The sequence below is a fragment of the Bombyx mandarina genome, chromosome 13 (genome assembly GCF_030267445.1).
Source record: "Bombyx mandarina strain Sakado chromosome 13, ASM3026744v2".
NCBI classification, from domain to species: domain Eukaryota; kingdom Metazoa; phylum Arthropoda; class Insecta; order Lepidoptera; family Bombycidae; genus Bombyx; species Bombyx mandarina.
The window spans coordinates 7,418,986-7,436,852 of NC_143220.1; the positions used below are offsets into that span (position 1 = coordinate 7,418,986).

The 17,867-nt window shown below is 40.1% G+C and overlaps 2 protein-coding genes across 3 annotated transcripts in view; one reads left to right on the forward strand and one right to left on the reverse strand.

Annotated features, from left to right (window-relative positions):
* The window catches only part of LOC114241247 (phosphatidylcholine:ceramide cholinephosphotransferase 2), a 104,417-nt gene that overhangs the window by 35,628 nt on the left and 50,922 nt on the right, over positions 1–17,867 (forward strand). The gene's annotated exons all lie outside the window — the stretch shown is intronic.
* fat-spondin (extracellular matrix protein f-spondin) lies at positions 273–17,335 on the reverse strand. 2 transcript variants are annotated; one of them, XM_089732607.1, is made up of 15 exons: positions 17,313–17,335; positions 14,548–14,741; positions 12,962–13,214; positions 12,054–12,177; positions 11,436–11,590; positions 11,082–11,260; positions 10,706–10,836; positions 9,670–9,892; positions 9,088–9,259; positions 8,483–8,673; positions 7,987–8,250; positions 6,830–7,000; positions 4,570–4,689; positions 3,922–4,034; positions 273–527 (listed from the first exon to the last, which is right to left on the reverse strand). In XM_089732607.1, the coding sequence occupies exons 2-15, from the start codon at positions 14,711–14,713 to the stop codon at positions 453–455; spliced, it is 2,337 nt and encodes a 778-aa protein (XP_089588733.1). In that variant the 5' UTR covers positions 14,714–14,741; positions 17,313–17,335; the 3' UTR covers positions 273–452. The 2 variants fall into 2 exon arrangements, with proteins under 2 accessions (XP_089588733.1, XP_089588732.1); XM_089732606.1 differs by lacking the exon at positions 17,313–17,335 and adding an exon at positions 15,043–15,176.

Here is a 17,867-nt window from a genome sequence, read left to right on the forward strand (position 1 = left end):
ATTAACTATGCCTGAGTATCGACCATATATCAATCAGTAGCTTGGCTATAATAATCATTTTGTCTATTGTTTACAGTGACCACTTGGTAACAAGGGTCCCCATTGCCTATCTTCGAGAGCTATGACAAAATACCATTGCGAAGCGGTGTGTCATGTTGTGTACTTAAAGGAGTCGCAACGCTCTGATAACAGAAGCAACGCTTTTACAATTTATTAATTGTTAGTAAACATAAGAAATGTTCAATGCACAGAGGGCAAATTAAAGGTAAAAATCTGCGTATTATTTTGTATTTATCGGAAACAATACAAAAAGCATAGAAAATATTTCGATTAAGTAGACACGATTACACTATAATAATTAGTGTCTTAACATAAAATATAAATCTTAAGAAAAATAAAATTCTGGTAAGTTCATAATCTAAATAATAATTTTCATTTATTTGTGTGTGTACTTAACACCGCCTGAAGCACCGTCGGCGCCGCGACATTAGCTTCGGACACGGCACTCCTCCCGGGCCGGGCTGTGCCTGTAATCATTACAATCAAAATGTTCACAAAATTATACTTTTAAGGCCTTACAGAATCGCCAAGATATTAATAATATTAGTACGGTACTAAAATTCTTCAACCATCGAATGATGAGAGATACACCACTAATATCTCATTGATTATTTATAACATTGTACGTTTAGGAGATATATATGTACATATATGTCGGAGACGGCCATTAGTTTCATAGCTAAACAAAACGCAGCACGATCGCGGTATCGTCGGAACTCGGCTAATTTCGTGCTACGACAGAGCCTAGCCGATGGAGGCTCGTAGACGCCATCACACTTATCAACCAGCCTTCTTGAAGAGCGAAGCTTCTGCCCTAACAACTGTCATTCGTTTTCGTTTGCTGGCGTCAAGAGAAGATTTCTAAATTTTTCTAAGACAGCAAACGTGATTTGTGTACTCAATATTTCTCTTAGCTTGATCACCCTATTCGCCCCTATGATGTCTGACGATGGTGTTAATAATTGTGGCTTCTCCAACATATATAATATTAAAAGTGCGATTAAAGAAATACTTAAAAATTGATATGACCTCTATTCAGGTAACTAAGACATTAATTTTATTCTGAATTCAGAAATGTACATATATACAATGTCTCCCGCTGCATGGGATGCAGTTACAGTAACAGCACCCTAGAAAGCTATCAGTCGCGCGCACCCATTTACTTGAATAAAATTGCGGTATTATTTGTAAAACTTATTTCTCGCTTATTTTGTAAAACTTATTTCCAGTTGTCCTGATTCCATAATCTCCTCCTTGTGTCGTACTCCTCACTGCTGAGGGTCACGACCACCCTTCTGTATCACTTTCTCCATCTGATTATGTCTCTGGCGGTGTGGAGGGCGTTGTGAAAGGTGGAATCAAGAGCAGTCGGACCAATGTATTTGGCTGCGGCTACGCAGGTCACGTGTCGCCCACGTCGTAACTCACAAGCACCTACTCACAGTGGACACGTTAACTGAATATCGACAGAATTCTGTGCGCGGACGACGGTTTTTCTTTTTTCTGCTGTCAGATTATTCATATAACCACATTCGGAACAATACATGTACTGCATCATCATTAAAAGGAGACGTAAATTGTCTTCCATTAACTAGCTGATGTCATCCAGACCCTGACCCATTGTCACTGAACTTGACGCGTCGTTAACTATCACGACGAGTGTCAGACACTTGACACAAACGGTTGACATCGGCTAATGAATTAATTAATTTGTAATTATCTAATAGTGTGTGGGATGTTTCCTAAGCCATGGGTATTTGAAGTCTCTCCTGCTGAAGTTCAGTAAATTGAAAATCTCGTCGCATAAGTTTGAACATCTGTTAATAATGCACGTTACGCCAAACTTGATATATGAGGTTCACATAGTGTGGACTGACTGTATTGTGTTGATCTAAAATAGCTCCACTCATATTTTCCGGTGGTTATCGTGCAAGAGGACGAAGGGAATCAGCGGAGAATCAATAGTACTATACCAGGATGCCGCGGTCGATGGTTCCCAGACAGGAGCCTCTTTCTGAAAAAAGCTGTAATTCTTTGAAGGGTAGGGCAGGTGGTCTGGAGCTCATATCTCGAAGTACGTTTAAAATAGGAGGGTTCTGTTCTGTTGCACTTCTTTAGTAGCCTCCTTTTCATTTTTATTAGTTTACTAGTTGACCCGGCAGACTTCGTAGTGCCTCAATCGATAAATAAAAGACCTAAACTTTTGTATAAAATAAACTTAAAACAAACAAAAGGAATCCGTCCGACGGGGGACACATTAAAGGAAAAACAAAATTGTAATATTTGTTTATTTTTTATATTTATCTACCCTTTAAACCTTCTCTGGACTTCCATAAATAACTCAAGACCAAAATTAGCCAAATCGGTCCAGCCGCTCTCGAGTTTTAGCGAGACTAACGAACAGCAATTCATTTTTATATATTAGTTTGTTATCAATGTACAGATGCAGAATTATACTGTTTCATTAGATGTGTTGATGATGATGTTGATAGAACAATATTTAGTTAGTACATTAATAGTTGAAATTCATAGTTGAGACCGATAGACTACGTAGCTGCTAATCACTTGGTGCTGAGGAATCGATCGCTGGACGAGGGCTATGCCCTTTGCGCCCTGTACCTACGCATTCATATCATCGTATTGATAATTCAGACTCGGAATCAATTATACGAAAGTGTTAATGTCCGCGTGCAGATTGTTTCCCGCCCTGACTATCGTTACAAGGAAAACATCGTTCTCCTTTTTTATCATACGACACATCCGGTAGTTCAGCGAGTTTTATTTTGCGCATTTACATTACAATCCTTAAAAACTATGAAACTAATTCACAATGATCACTCCATTAACTTCAATACATATTTCAATCGTTACGATCAGCTATCGATGCAAGTACGCACTTCATTGCATGGGAGAATTTGTCACGGCCAATCTTTTAGGATGTTTTAGGAAATCCTATCATCTTGGTATTTAGAGCATCAAAGAAATCAAATTGTAACGAATCGGATAAAGGCCGGGAGTAGATGACGCGGCGACGTTCAGCCTTTAGTGAATTCGGTCAAAAAGGTCGCCTTCCAGCTAGAGATGTGGTGGTGAAAGGATCATTCGTGGATGTGGAGCATGGTGTTGTTAAGACACTTAACCTTACAAAAATCATATCTTGACACTTGGGCCGATGAATTTATACATTCTTCATACCATTAATGGTTAGATAATACCTACTTCAACTCACTGACTAATTGAAATGCTTCTACAGAAGTTTGAGCTTTGAGCATAAATTCGGTGATTCAAATTCAGTCTTGTTTCCTGTGACGTCACTCTGCCTACACCGAAGGAATCTGTTTTAATTTTAGCCCCTTGTTAATATCTGTCCGTTAGTATCAGTTGAGTAAGAAGTCAAGTTCGTACTCTTACATGTTACTAGGCTCTGGGTGCTACGTTCATTCCCCAAAGAAGTGTTTTTCGATAATTTCTTCAAATTCTTTTAGTGCTTTAATAATGTTTTATTACGAGTTGGACGTGATGAGTCGCGGACGAACAGATTGTTTTCAGTCACGAATTGAGGATTCTCGATGACATTTAGCAATAACCCGGTACATTACATATACACACGCACATTCAGCTAACTCGAAGTGGCTGCATAGTTTGAAGCGGTGCACGTAGTGGCATACCTACTCTGTGTAACGCCATCGCGGGTGTTCGACTCTTTTATCCCGAACACTTGCTCATAGAGGAATACCACCATGGAGTAATAACACCATACGGTCCAATAAAAACCCGCAAACTTGTAATATTTTGCCACAATTTGAATGGTAATTCTCATGTCACATTTACCAACTGGAGATTACAAGCGTGCTATCTTACAAGAATAGTCCTGACGCGCTCCTGGTAGCCGACTCCGCAGGGCTGGCTGCACTTACTCCAGTCGCTCCACTGGCTCACCTGACAGTCTCCTGGACTTCCCGTCAGGGTCGGACCTGTAGTAAAACACACACACACACACAGTCCTCACGCACTACTTTTTAAGTTTCATGAGAAACATACCTAGTTACATAGAATAATGTTTGTGGGAAATCGTATAACATAAATGGTAGGCAGCGGCTTGGTTCTGCCCCTGGCATTGCTGAAGTCCATGGGTGACGGTAACCACTCACCATTAGGTGGGCCGTATGCTCGTCTGCCTATACGGCAACAAGAAAATAAAAAATAACAAGTATTGACTCGTTCAGTAGCGCGTGCAGTACAGTAGCGACCGGTTTGCTGCAATATTATATTGTTAATAATATACGGAATCGATGCGAGATTCATCATCGTAATCAATAATAATAATAATAAATTAATTTCGAATCAATATATAAAATTTAGAGACAACAAATGTTGTAAAATTGATAATCAAACTAATCTAAGGGTTCAATTGCAGTTTAAAATACAATATCAGTTAGTTATAAGGTCTATGTTGTGCTCTAAATTTTGAGCAAGTTATAAATTATATTTTAAAAAATCTGTTCTTACCACCAACACCGTTAGGAAGAGGCACAATGGAGCTGATACTGAGTCCTGGGTAGTTGGAACTGACGACGGGCGACGGTAGAAGTGCCGGCGAGGGCACTGATCCCCCCGGCGCTACTCCACCTGAGCATTCAAACATACAAATTTAAGAACACCAAGATTCATTTGACCTTTTTTTTTGCTTAGATGGATGGACGAGCTCACAGCCCACCTGCTGTTAAGTGGTTTCTGGAGCCCATAGACATCTACAAAATAAATGCGCCACCCACCTTGAGATACAAGTTCTGAGGTCTCAAGTATAGTTACATCGGCTGCCCCACCCTTCAAACCGAAACGCATTACTGCTTCACGGCAGAAATAAGCAGGGCGGTGGTACCTACCCGCGTGGACTCACAAGAGGTCCTACCACCAGTAATTACGCAAATAATAATTGTGCAGGTTTGATTTTTATTACACGATGTTATTCCTTCACCGCGGAAGTCAATCCTGAACAGTGCATCGCTAGGATACGACTGCACCGGGCATCTTAACCTTTAAGGTCACGACAATTTAAACACGGTTTTATTGACACAAATATACAAATCTAAAAGCTTAAATTACTTCCCACACAGTCCCACGCAGGAAAACTATTGATTTACAGTAACGTGGTTGAGTTCCAGACAATAGAGTGACGTCACATGACGTGTCACTATAATGTTGAGTGGTGACGTCAGGTTTACGTCACGATGGAGTCGCACTGGCCCAGTGGGTCACTGGGTCGGCCCGCCGCTGCGGGAGCGCTGAGCCGAAAGGGCGTGTTGACTTCATTATTACTGTTCAAATGTCAGTTTTGGTGTTACATTTTGTAAATCGTTTTCACGGGAATTAAATTATTCTCGCTTCATACTTTTTAGATGTTATTATATATAAAAACTACGATATAATTTATTTTTGTGAGCCATACTGTTTACTATTTTGTTTATACATATAAGTACTATAAACGCTTTGAGATAGAGAACTATACACCCACTACTTGCGTTTTTGGGATCTCCACTCGCGACTTAGATCACTTTATACATACATATATATAAGAATACTAGCGACCCGCCCTCGCTTCGCTTCGGAAACATTAAAACACACATGAAACCAAAAAAATAAAATAAAAAAAAATGAAAAAAAAGTAGCCTATGTTCATCAGGGACAATGTCGGCTTCTAATGGAAAGAGAATTTTTCAAATCGGTCCAGTAGTTTTGGAGCCTATTCGAAACAAACAAACAAACAAATCTTTCCTCTTTATAATATTAGTATAGACTATAGATGTTTAATAAAATTTAAATTGGACTCAATAACAGTAAAAGTACTATTTAATTATTAATATTTCTGTTTATTATATTCTGTTTATTAATATTTTATTGGCTTGGATTCTACACCTGTAAGTCAAGACTTCGGATAGATATTTTTTTTAAATTCTTAAACTCCTTAACTTTCCCGTAGTCCGACTTTAATTATGGGGAGACTACTAAGAAGAGAAGTTGTTTTTTTTTATTTTATTTTTTTTTTATTGCCCTTGTAGGCAGACGAGCATACGGCCCACCTGATGGTGAGTGGTTACCGTCGCTCATGGACTTCAGCAATGCCAGGGGCAGAGCTAAGCCGCTGCCTACCGCAAAAGTTGTTGGATCTGTGCTCGATGAGACGGTATCTGACGGCCTGATTGGGGCCAATATTTAGAGTATGTACATGATGAATCTTCAATCAATTTGTTCCACTTTCCAATATCCTATGAAGTAAAAAAGGATGTTTTTCCTTTGTATAATTTGTTTATCTAAAAGTTAAGTTCAAATAAGAATATTCTAGAAACGAAGCGTTCTTAAGCAATCGATATAATAGCCGATAACCGATAACCGATAAAGTTGTGCCAACATTGTGAGGATCATAGTTACACTCGTGTCGAGACTTGCTGTTGTTTATTTAAAAATATTATTCTCTTCATTGAGCAACTAACTCGTTTTATTAGTTGGGATAAATAGAGACGAACTCACAAGTCACCTGATCTTAAGTTACCAAATCACAAAACTTGTAATAATCCTAATACGAAATCCGTAAACCATCAAGCAGAAGAACCACCAGCTCTCCACCCTTCAAATGGAACACAAGACGCTTTTAGTGAGAAGTACACAAACATACCTTTGTCTTCTTGTTAAATAATCAGTCGCGTTACAAGTCAAAGGGCTTGTTTAGGGCCAGACGTCCCAATTGTGCTGAGTGGAACGCGTTAATTACCGAGCATAATCTTGCAAGTGTTCATACAGTCTTCTTGCGTGAGGAAGTTGTTCTGGCTGCCGCGACATCCGCCGTAGTTGAAGGGAATGCACATCCCCTTCATGGCCACGAAGGCCCAGCGCTGGTACAGTCCTCTGCACGGCCCTTGAGTGGGTTCCTCCATACATATGCCTACACATACAATTTGATGATTTAGACAATAAATAACAAAATTCGATACAGAAAGCTTGTCTTCTGCCGTTATCCCTTAGAGCGATATCAGAGGTAGAGTTAAGCAGCTGTAAACGTCTCCATATAGTGAACTCTATATTGTACTTATAAATACCAATGCTGTTAGGTTACAACCTACGACTTCTTGTATTGGTTTGGACCTAAGAGAACCGACATAATATCTTCATTTTGAAACAATTATCCAGACGATCTTAAAATGATCACATCGTACATATCGCGTAGATGAGCTTGAAGTTTCGATTGCTTTAGATTACCTCACACCGGATTGCGTTATTGTTTCGTGGCAAAAACGGACAGGGGGGTGGTACCGTCCTGTACAGGCCCACGATCTCAGATACTAACACGACGCCTTAACACAAGTACCGAGTCGTATCGTGGTCCCAATACGAGAATGAGCCTAGAGCCATAATGCGTTTCAATAAGATAGGACTTGGCCAGTCAACCGACCGCCGACGCACGTGCCTACACATGTATGTATGTATGTATGTATGATTCGTTTCAACTATGACACGAGCAGCCGAGCAGCCGACGTCAGAGCGTCCGTGGCCGAGTGCGCGAGTAGCGCTGCGAATTCTTCCAACAACAACATCTACTATCTTGATGATTTAGTTCATATTAAAATGTCCTGCGAATTTTGTTGAAGATTATTAGCATCTATAATATTATCTACTGGTGTTCATAGTTTGACGTCCAAAGAGATACAGTTTATTTGTATACAAAAACAAACGGGTGTCATTGGACAGAAAGTTTAACAAAATATTTAGTAACAGAAATAGTCTTGGTTCTTCTCGAGCCCGGTCTCTGCTCTAGAACTGAGCTGCTTCAGTTGAGGGCATCCGTGATCTACGCATAGCCGTTTCGTCTCCTTAGAGTGAGTAGGCACCCTTGAGTATAATGGTAGTGTTATAACAAGTAAGTTCGATTACGTTTGGCGGTGAGCATGTCGATGGTGCAGTCGTCCCGGTCGGAGCAGGGCCGCTGCTGCAGCAGCTCCACGGCGGCGGCGCACGCGGCCTGCTGGTCGGCCGGCACCAGCAGCAGCCGCGTGCGGAAGCGCACCCCGCGCCCGCACGACGCCGAGCACGGCGACCAGCCCGACCACGCCGACGTGGGGCAGCGCGGGTCCGCCGCCGCCTCCTCCTCCACCTCCTCCTCCGCGCACGCCGGCTCCATGCACTTGCGGTTCTCTTCTGCGACGGACATTGTGGACTACTTGCCATATACAAGCATCAGGATACGGATTGTTTTCTTAAAATAGAAACTAAAGAAAAAAATACTAGATATCGTTGATAATTAAAAACGTGGGAAAATGCGTCATACTTATTGCCCCACCGATTTGTAAGAGCAGTCACTCCTTAACCTCCAGGCCGCCGGCGCTACATAAACGTAATAGAGCTGCTGTGTGTAGGCATCTGCACGCACCGATCTGCACAAGCGGACATTTCTTCAGTCCCATGTGGTTGACGAACTGTCGTCTCCTGGTGCTGATGCCGACGCCGCACGTGACGGAGCACTCGCTCCACGAGCCCCAGTCGTAGGTCTTGCACACTCCGTCCAGGTCCTCCACCGGAGCGCCCACGCTGTCGGCCTCCGAGTCGCCTTCGCCGTCACCGCTAGAACGGCATTGATGATTCAACTTCTATACTAAAATATAAATCTACAGTAGTTTTTACGGATGTTCCGTTATAACTACTGAACCGTGCATCCGATTGACTTGAAACTTGGTATCCATGTAGAAAATACATGTGCTTAATGGATAGGTTTAATATTAGGCTTAATATTTATATGAGTGTTGGACTTCCTACACCAGCTGCGGGGGCGTTAATGATGAGAATCTTTGTGGGGGTGAGAAATAATAATGTTAATTTTAAATGCCCAGCGAAGCGGACGGGTACAGCTAGTTGTTTATAAATATACGAACAGAAATTAAATTGACATGCAGTGTGAAGTTAGTCCACGCTCGGGGTTCACCTGACCCGAATGAACAGTCGTCATATCGTGCAAGAGTGTCAGGGCGGCGGACTCACTCGCACTCGGCGACGGGCGCGACGCACATCTCCTTGGAGACGAGCTGGCGGTCGCAGGAGAACATGCGCGCCTTGTCGGGCAGGCGGTACTGGCGCGTCCTCATGCGGAGCCCCTTGCCGCAGCTCACGGAGCACTCCGACCACGCGCTCCACTCCGTCACCGCACATTGCGCTGCCGAACACGCCCTTCATTATTCTAACATCGTGATATAGCCTGCAGACGTCTACTTCTGCTTTAAAATATAACCCAATTATCTTCACCGCGTACGGCTCTGTGCTGCCTATAACCACCCGCTCTTTGCAACCGTCACATGACTACATTATATCTCATTACTAATCCCTCTATTTCTCATTATTAATCCCTCGGCAGCTATTCTCGATGCCGTCCATGTCGGTCTTTGAAACCAAAACTCAGAACACGCGTACATTTTTCCGTAATTGTCATACAAGAGATATCCGGGAAAGATTGTCATATGATTGTTTTGTTCCCTTTCTAAGAAGAGAGGCGAAGGTCCCCTACTGGACGAGCGCCGCTTTCGCAGAATCAGCAGTCAGTGGCGAGGGCAAGCACAAGTTACTCACGTTTATCGACCGTCTGCGTGTTCTCTTCCTCTTCAGCAACGAGAGCTAAAAGAGTTTCCTCGTCACAAGATTTGGAAATTAATTTTTCTCTGGTAAGGTAGAGTCTGGCCATCGGAGCCATCGTCTTGGAGTCGGGGTCGTAGAACGGAGCACGAGGGTCCTCGGGGAACATGGGGGTGATGCGGTACATCCTTTCCCGGGGTACGGTCTCAGAATTGGGCGACTAAAAATATAATAACCATAAAGTAATTGTTGTAAGAGATATTTTCGAAATATTTTCTTAGATTATTACCTCCACGTAATTTAATAGTATCTGTGCAGCGCAACATCAAAGTTATTTATTCATTTAAGTTTACAATACTCTTGGACACGCATGACTGCTCTGCACTGATGTACAACGAACTACAACGAAGCCGCAGAAAAAAGTTTTTTTACTGAATCATTCAAGATTTAACGAATACCCGTCCGCCAGCCAACACTAGATACCACGACCTACGATCATCGTGACCTTTATTTTCATTGCATAAGTTTTATCTGTACATATCGTCAAACGTACTCACGGGTGCTTAAGTCAGACATTTATTGTTTTCTTATTACTCTGAGCGTGCAGGCGAGGTCATGGTCCACCTAATGATGAGTGGTTACTGGAGCCCTTACGATTAGATATTGTAAGAGACAATTAACCTAACATGCCTACAAAAACACTAATGGTTAATTATAATAAAGTCGTCGGATCTAAATCAAAGGTTTCCACATTATTAAATGTTTGTTTGACTGGAAGAAATAAACGGCTTAAAAACAAATGCACTTATTTTTAATTTTTGCGAAACTGACGGAAGCCGGAGATAATATTAGAACAATAAGGACAATGATCCCTGTTTAGGATCAAGTGTTCCTTACATTGAAACTCTCATTGTTAATCAAAATTGAACATTACAGAGTCGTGGTAGGCTAGCATCATATTATTTTTTTTAAATCATAATTGTTATAAAGCGATTATGTAATCTTAATGTAATGAACTAAAGTATAAACGTACCATGTAAGAGACGCCATTGTCTGTGCCAGCGTCGTAAGGATACAAGTCGATAATCTTAGATTCAACCCAGGAGCAATCTTTCTGGCAGAGGTCCAGTCCACTCACTCCCACCACCCAGTCAGGAGATGGACCTGGTTTATAAAGTAATCGTATTTAGTGATGACTCGGTTTGTCAGGAGTCATCTAACGGTAAATGCGGGAATTTATTCACTCATCATATTAAATCATCGTATTTGTGTCTATAGATGGATTTGAATATTCTTGTCGTGACATCACAACCTCTGCTATCTGGTCCGCAGCAGGTCGGCTATGGACTCAACTTACATAGAACAAATTTATTGGAGCTTTACTAATAATAATTAAACTTCAAACTTACCAAACATAGAAGCAAGAGAGAGGTAATGCCTCTTCTTGTCAACAGTGAAGGCAGCAGAAGTATTGGAATTGACCCTCGGATGCCACAGACCCTGGGCCTTGACGATGGACCGGAGCAGACCTCCGTGTTGACGAAGTTCACGCTCCATCAGACCTACTGAACCCCATTCCGCCAGAGATCTAAAATAGATTCACAATAATATTGTAGTGCGTTGTGTTGGCAAGTCCACATCCCGTGAGCCCACATTGTAAGCGAAAGCTGCTTTATTAAAAGCAAATCCGCTTCGATACACTTGTGGACGTCTAAAGACAAGCTATTCTTGCTCACAACTGATTTAAAGAAATTATATCCTACCTAAATCCGTCTGAAGCGAGCTGTCCTTCGCCCCAGAAAGTGAAGTTCTTAGGGTGAGTGGCTCCGATGACGTCAGAGAAGTGAGTTAGCCACAGAGCTTGGGTCGGGAAGTTCTTTGGATGTGTCTGCGGAGACCAGAGCCCCTCGAACACCATCTAATGTTCATAAAAATTACATGATTTCTTTTTTTTATTGCTTAGATGAATGGACGAGCTCACAGCCCATCTGGTGTTAAGTGGTTACTGGAGCCCATAGACATCCACGACGAAAATGCGCCACCCACTTTGAGATTTAAGTTATAAGGTCTCAAGTATAGTTACAACGGCTGCCCCACACTTCAAACCGAAACGCACTACTTCTTCACGGCAGAAATTAGGCAGGGTGGTGGTACGCCAGCCGCGTGGACTCACAAGAGGTCCTACCACCAGTAGTTACGCAAATTATAATTTTGCGGGTTTCATTTTTATTACACGATTGACGATTCGAGTTGTCACCTTGAACTTGTCCGGATTACTGTTTTGAAAACTTATTGCTGAAGTTGTAATAGAGAATGTGAGGGATCACAGCCGGCGGGCGACGCATCGAGTGACGCTCTATCGCCTGCCTGTTTCAACTGACCCTATATTTAGCGTCGTCGCAGGCGCAGCAGTCGGGGATGGACAGAGACGTGTCCTCGCAGATTCGTTTGGTCAACTGACCGTCTTCAGCGAACCAACGACTCGCATTTTCATACACCATCGCCCTGGAATAAGCGAGATTGCACTGAAACTAGCATATCGTCGCTGTCAAACCAAAATATGCTATGTGCAAAAGCTCTATTTTGAATTAACGAGTAAGAACATTTTCGCATGAAATTTTATATGAAGGTGAATTTTTAAGAACTACATATATCAAATTAAAGCTATAGATAAATATTAAAGCTATAGACATATAACAGTTCTTTTATACGGTAGACAGGGCTGTGAACTATAGGAAAAGGTCAAAAAGTAAAAATCTCAAAAAGTGCACATAGTCGATTTTGGTTTTACAACGACGATAAGCTAGAATGATCGAAAATACAAATTCAATTTAGCTAATTTAAAAAGAAAATATTTGTATTTTGTATTTAATTTGTAAGTTGAGCTCTCTCAGTGACTCCGCGTTTCATGTCTTAAAGCTTAAAGGTTTAAGCTTGAGTTACCAGCCACACGATACCTGACCACTTCATTCTATAGAATATTGTCTTCTAAACTCTGCACTTTTCAAGGCCGAGTAAGTATTAATTTTCCACTACTGATAATAGGGTGTCATGGGTGTCAGTAGATACCACCACCCTTAACTTAAATTATATGAAGCGATATATTCAACGATAGCTCGCTAAGTTCATCAGTGGCTATTTTATTCACATGCACCTACCTCATTTCAACAAAATACAATATTTATTGAAATACATATCTATGCTGAACAATGTGTTAATAACGAGTTTTGGAAATGTTGGACTTAAATAGCCCATATAGTATCAAATCACTTTTAAATGACTATCTTACTTCAAAAGCACGCATCCTGAACCAGCCGGTGGCGCTTTCCACATGACCTGGACTTCAGTTTTGGGCAGATCGTCAGCTTCGACAACGGAGTTCGTACATTCTTCGTCGAACTTAGTTAAAGTGTCGGCGAAGAGCTGGAACTGTCCCTGTTTGTTGGGCGCCCTCCTTGTGTCCGGGTTCAAAGGATCAAGGATTATTTTGAAGCCCGCAAACTGTTGTACTACGTCATGAGTGCGGGAACCGACCAGAGTCACTAAAAAATATTTATTAAATAATCTTCGATTCTGTCTGGGGTCTGTAAACTATGAATAGGGAAGACTCAGAATTTACTGAAAATAATTTCATTTTGTAAGAGCAACAGTTGCATTGTATCAACAAGTAAATTGTTTCAATAATTATCATTCCGTATATTATCATCCAGTTAGTATTCCCAGAATGATTGCATTCTGGGAAGTATTATCGTGGTTTTCGGGAAAACAAAATGTTTATTTCGCGTTTAAATATTTTAATATAGTAGTGATGATATGTGATAGGACTTAACATTTCCATAAACAAAAAGCTATCCAGATATAAGTAATAACAATTAAAGATGACCGGCTTACCACGTGTTTCAACGGTCCGCACGAGTCGTGTCGACTTTACCGATTACTTTTACTTTTTTTTATTATTAAGCATTATTGGTCTTTGTAGTTATAGACATTTCTAATACTTTACAAGCGGTCGTAACAATTTATATTGTAAAAATATATTTGATCGTTGCTTAGAACGTGCAATTTCAATTTTGGTGCAAACTTTAAATTTTACGACACATTAAATTATTTTCGTTCGTTTTGGATAGACCGCAGTTATCAGTGACAAATAATTAGAGCGAGCAAATTCGGCGTTATCTCGGTGCTGCAAGACAGTGGAACATGCAAAACATTCGGCGCGGAATTTAATGATGTATCTCTTAAATATTGATTTCCGTGTTTTCAGTACTTGACACCGTCACACAGAGGCCTTATCGTTTAAAGTCAGTTCAAGCGCGATTGTATCATATTTTCTATATACTTTTAAATTCGTAATGAGTTATTATAAATTATATTCACAGTCTTCTAAGATATTAAAATACAAATCGTACAATTTGATTATCGCTATTTATCCATGGTGGATGACTGGTCCGCGCTCACGGAAACAATAAAGTGTTTGAGACGTCGAAAAAAATTTAATGAAAATAATAAAAGCGAGATTAAACCATAAAAACAGTTTCAACAGTGTCTAGGACTCGCGAAAGCCAAAGAGATTCCTATTTGTATAATAGTTATATATCATAAATATGTAACCAAAAAGAAAAATTGTGATTAATTATATAATTATAATTAATGACAATATTATTAATGTATTTACGTGATGTCGTCGATTGGCTACAGCAGCCACTTTGTGACAATTGAGGCGTGAACTACCTCTTTACGGCATTTAAAAAAACCGTTTGGCTGTAGGTTATGATCACTACTATACTATACTATTATGTTGACTCATTTAGTGATCGAGTTCAGCTTGTACAATGGCAACAAAACGTCTCCAAGAAACTTCCAGATAGAACTCACCGACATATCTCTGATCCGGCGCATATCGCTCAACTTCTCCGTTAACAATCAGCCTGTAGTGATTGTCTCCAGGTGACTTTGAACCTACTCCAGGACCTGGATTTAGCTCGCAGGCCAGTGCCGCGGACACTAGGCCCAGCCACACTAAAATTCTCAGATTGCCCATTTTATTTGGGCTTAAGACGTACTGACCCCTGCGTAAACAAAGCAACATGTAAAAAACAGTTAATTTTATCACAATACACTTTAGGTTCTAATTCACTCTTCAATACGACATTTTTTTATCAAACATGTAGCTCATTTCATATTTTAATGTACATATCTGCGACCAAAGAGAAACGCTACCTGCGCAGTTCATTATGTCGTTTAAAAAGTCTTTTGGTTTGCATCTAGCGGCATAAACAATCATTTGATTTGTTATGAATTTTATTTTTCCTTAATTATTTCTAATTAAGTACCAATATTAAATTTTCGTGTAGTTCAAATGTTACTCACCACGTCACCACCACCGCCTACAGTCGAGAGTAGAGTACGCAGAATGTAGTTATTTATCAAACTCGTGAGAACGACTTGATAAGAGGTCAAATGTCGGGGGTCAAGCGACTGCTCTAAATAAGTTTGCTATATTACATTAAGTAAATATTGATTACGCAAATTTTAAGTAAGCCTATTGGTGTACATTATTGTTGCTGACCGCCAATAGCGCGATCCGTATATGTAGCCACGAGCACGCATTAACTCTTAGCGCTTTTCTCTGAGAAAATAAGTTTGCATTTTTTTCTTCTCTATCACGCTTGTGGTCCTTACGGCAAGTCTACCTACTCACTTAACACTGACGGTACTATTTGTATACATGTGCGGCAAACTTTAATTGTAACTTAAACTGCTTAGCTTGAGGTAGAACGTCTCTTGGTCGACACGGGTGGGTTCTGACGGCGCCGCTTAGATATATCTGTGAGGCCACCATACAACTCCGGTTTGAAGGGCAAGCTGACAGTTACTCGCCGACATCACATCTCAAATTGGAAGACGGCGTCTGTGTTATGCAGTCCAGCCCATTGAGGACACGCCTGCCTATCCACGATTGAACACAAATAAAACTACAGACAGAACTTACACAAACGCAACAATTTGCAATATACAACAAAAGACATTTCAATAATACAAGTACTCGTAATACAGTGTATATTGTACAATATCAGGCACCCGCCGCGCTGTGGTCTAGTTTTCGGAATCGTTATTAGCTAACAAATTCGAGGATCGTCTGGCGATGACGTCACAGCCCTCGGTCAAGGCTACGGCGGAACATAAACACCCCGCCGTATCCCCGGCATGTCACTAAGGCAATTATATTGTCTCGACAATCCTGCTACTGGAGTGAACAATTATGTGGCTTTTTCAATGAACTTGTACGTAGAGTAAATAGTGTTGTAATATAATACTTGGATCACGTGCTCTTAGGAAATATATTATTTCAGCCATTGGTGACTACGAAAATTTTAAAGTAAATAATAAAATGTAAAGATTTAGAATTAGAATTTAGAATGTAAAGATGCAAGATTTAATCTTAATATAGTATTAGTTATGGCTGCGACTCTCATAGCCCGATGAAATGACGAGTTTTCCGAGAGACAATTGAATTAAAAATAATGACTATTTATTCAATATAAAACATATTACATATTATATATTTATACTTCAGAACCAAGTGTCCTTCTAAAAAAAACTACCTAACTATTTTATAATTAACTAGTATATAATTATATTAACGACAGATTAACTCAATTTCTACTGAGAATTAAACAATAGTTGTTTTTCTGGCATAGGTACGATCAAGACAAAAGGTGGCAAAAGGTTAATTTCAAGGCAGTTCAAAGTATGATCGAAATTATTCTAAAAGAATCAATTGTGTAATTACTGAATATAATATGTACTATGCAGCTGCTAAGCTCTACAAAAAAATTATCTTACTTATATTTTCTCGGGGTAAGTTAAGTTAGGGCCGCGATCTTTTTAGTGAAATCGATTTAGTGGTAAGATGATATTCATTACTGCTCAACTAATAGAGGAAAATTTAAGAGTTTCACTTGATAATACGATGTCCTTGATCAAGTTATGTCCACAACTTAATTAGAGCATGTACCTACAGGCACAAGCGTCGCGCTTTGGAATATCTTAATGACTTCAGTAATATCAATAGGCCACGGGCAAGTAAAACATTTTTTTGTTGAATTACATGGTAATCGATTTTACGGCCCATTTGACATTAAGCGATAATCGGAACTCATGTAGGTACATTACGACACCGGTAAAGCCGCTTCTTCAAGACTTGAATATTTTGGGTGAAGTCTGAATTGTATTGTTTAACCCCGATATTACAAACAAGGCGCATTGTTCATTAACGTAATTCGATCGTATGGAAAGACAGAAAACAGTAATGTTATTGGTTAAGTATATAAGATTTTAATGTGAAACGACATCCTAGGATTATTCTTATGATTTTTTTTACTTTTACCTTTAAATGAAAACTCCTTCCTTTTTAAGAATTGAATTATGTATATGTAATTTATATTTGTGGAATTAAGTATGTTTGAATAATTGACACTTTTATGACGATCGATCAGTGAACACTTTTCTCTTCATTTTTATTTTGAGGCAGTAACGAATAATAAAAAATACTTTATACCTTTTATGAAAATTTTGACATGGAACATTGAAACTCTGCTCGTGTGCTATAATGTATGAGATAGCTAAAGTCCACTCACCTCCACCTCACGACTGATGCGGTAATGAGCCGCGGACAGCGCGCTGAGCTACCCAAGTGGCGGCTTCCGGAGCGTGTGCCGCATGCCAGGCGCCGCCCACCAGCTCCAACGGGGCCCAGATTTGGATTTTATCATTCCGAATTTATGACCCACAGCGGGACCACAGCGAAACGAATGAGAAATAGGCTTATTTTAAGTGAGAAAAATTACACAATGACATGTTTATGAATGTTTGTTATTTATTTTATACATATACACTTTCTTCTTGTAAATGGAAGATAAATTTTGTAATTAACCATGGTGTGATATCTTTGTAAGGAATATTCCACGTTCATTGTGGGTTTACTTCGTAAGTGAAAAACAGATTATTTAAAATATTGTATCGGCTGATAACAATTGCCAACGCCGATGATTCCGTATCATCTTAAGTGTGATCTTGCTAGAACCAATTCTCTGCAGCGGAGCCTACGGAGCTACTAAACGAATCACGGAGTGGTAAGGTTTAATTTTCACTGGTAGTTGAGTCTATTATTATATGTATAAACATCCATTTTT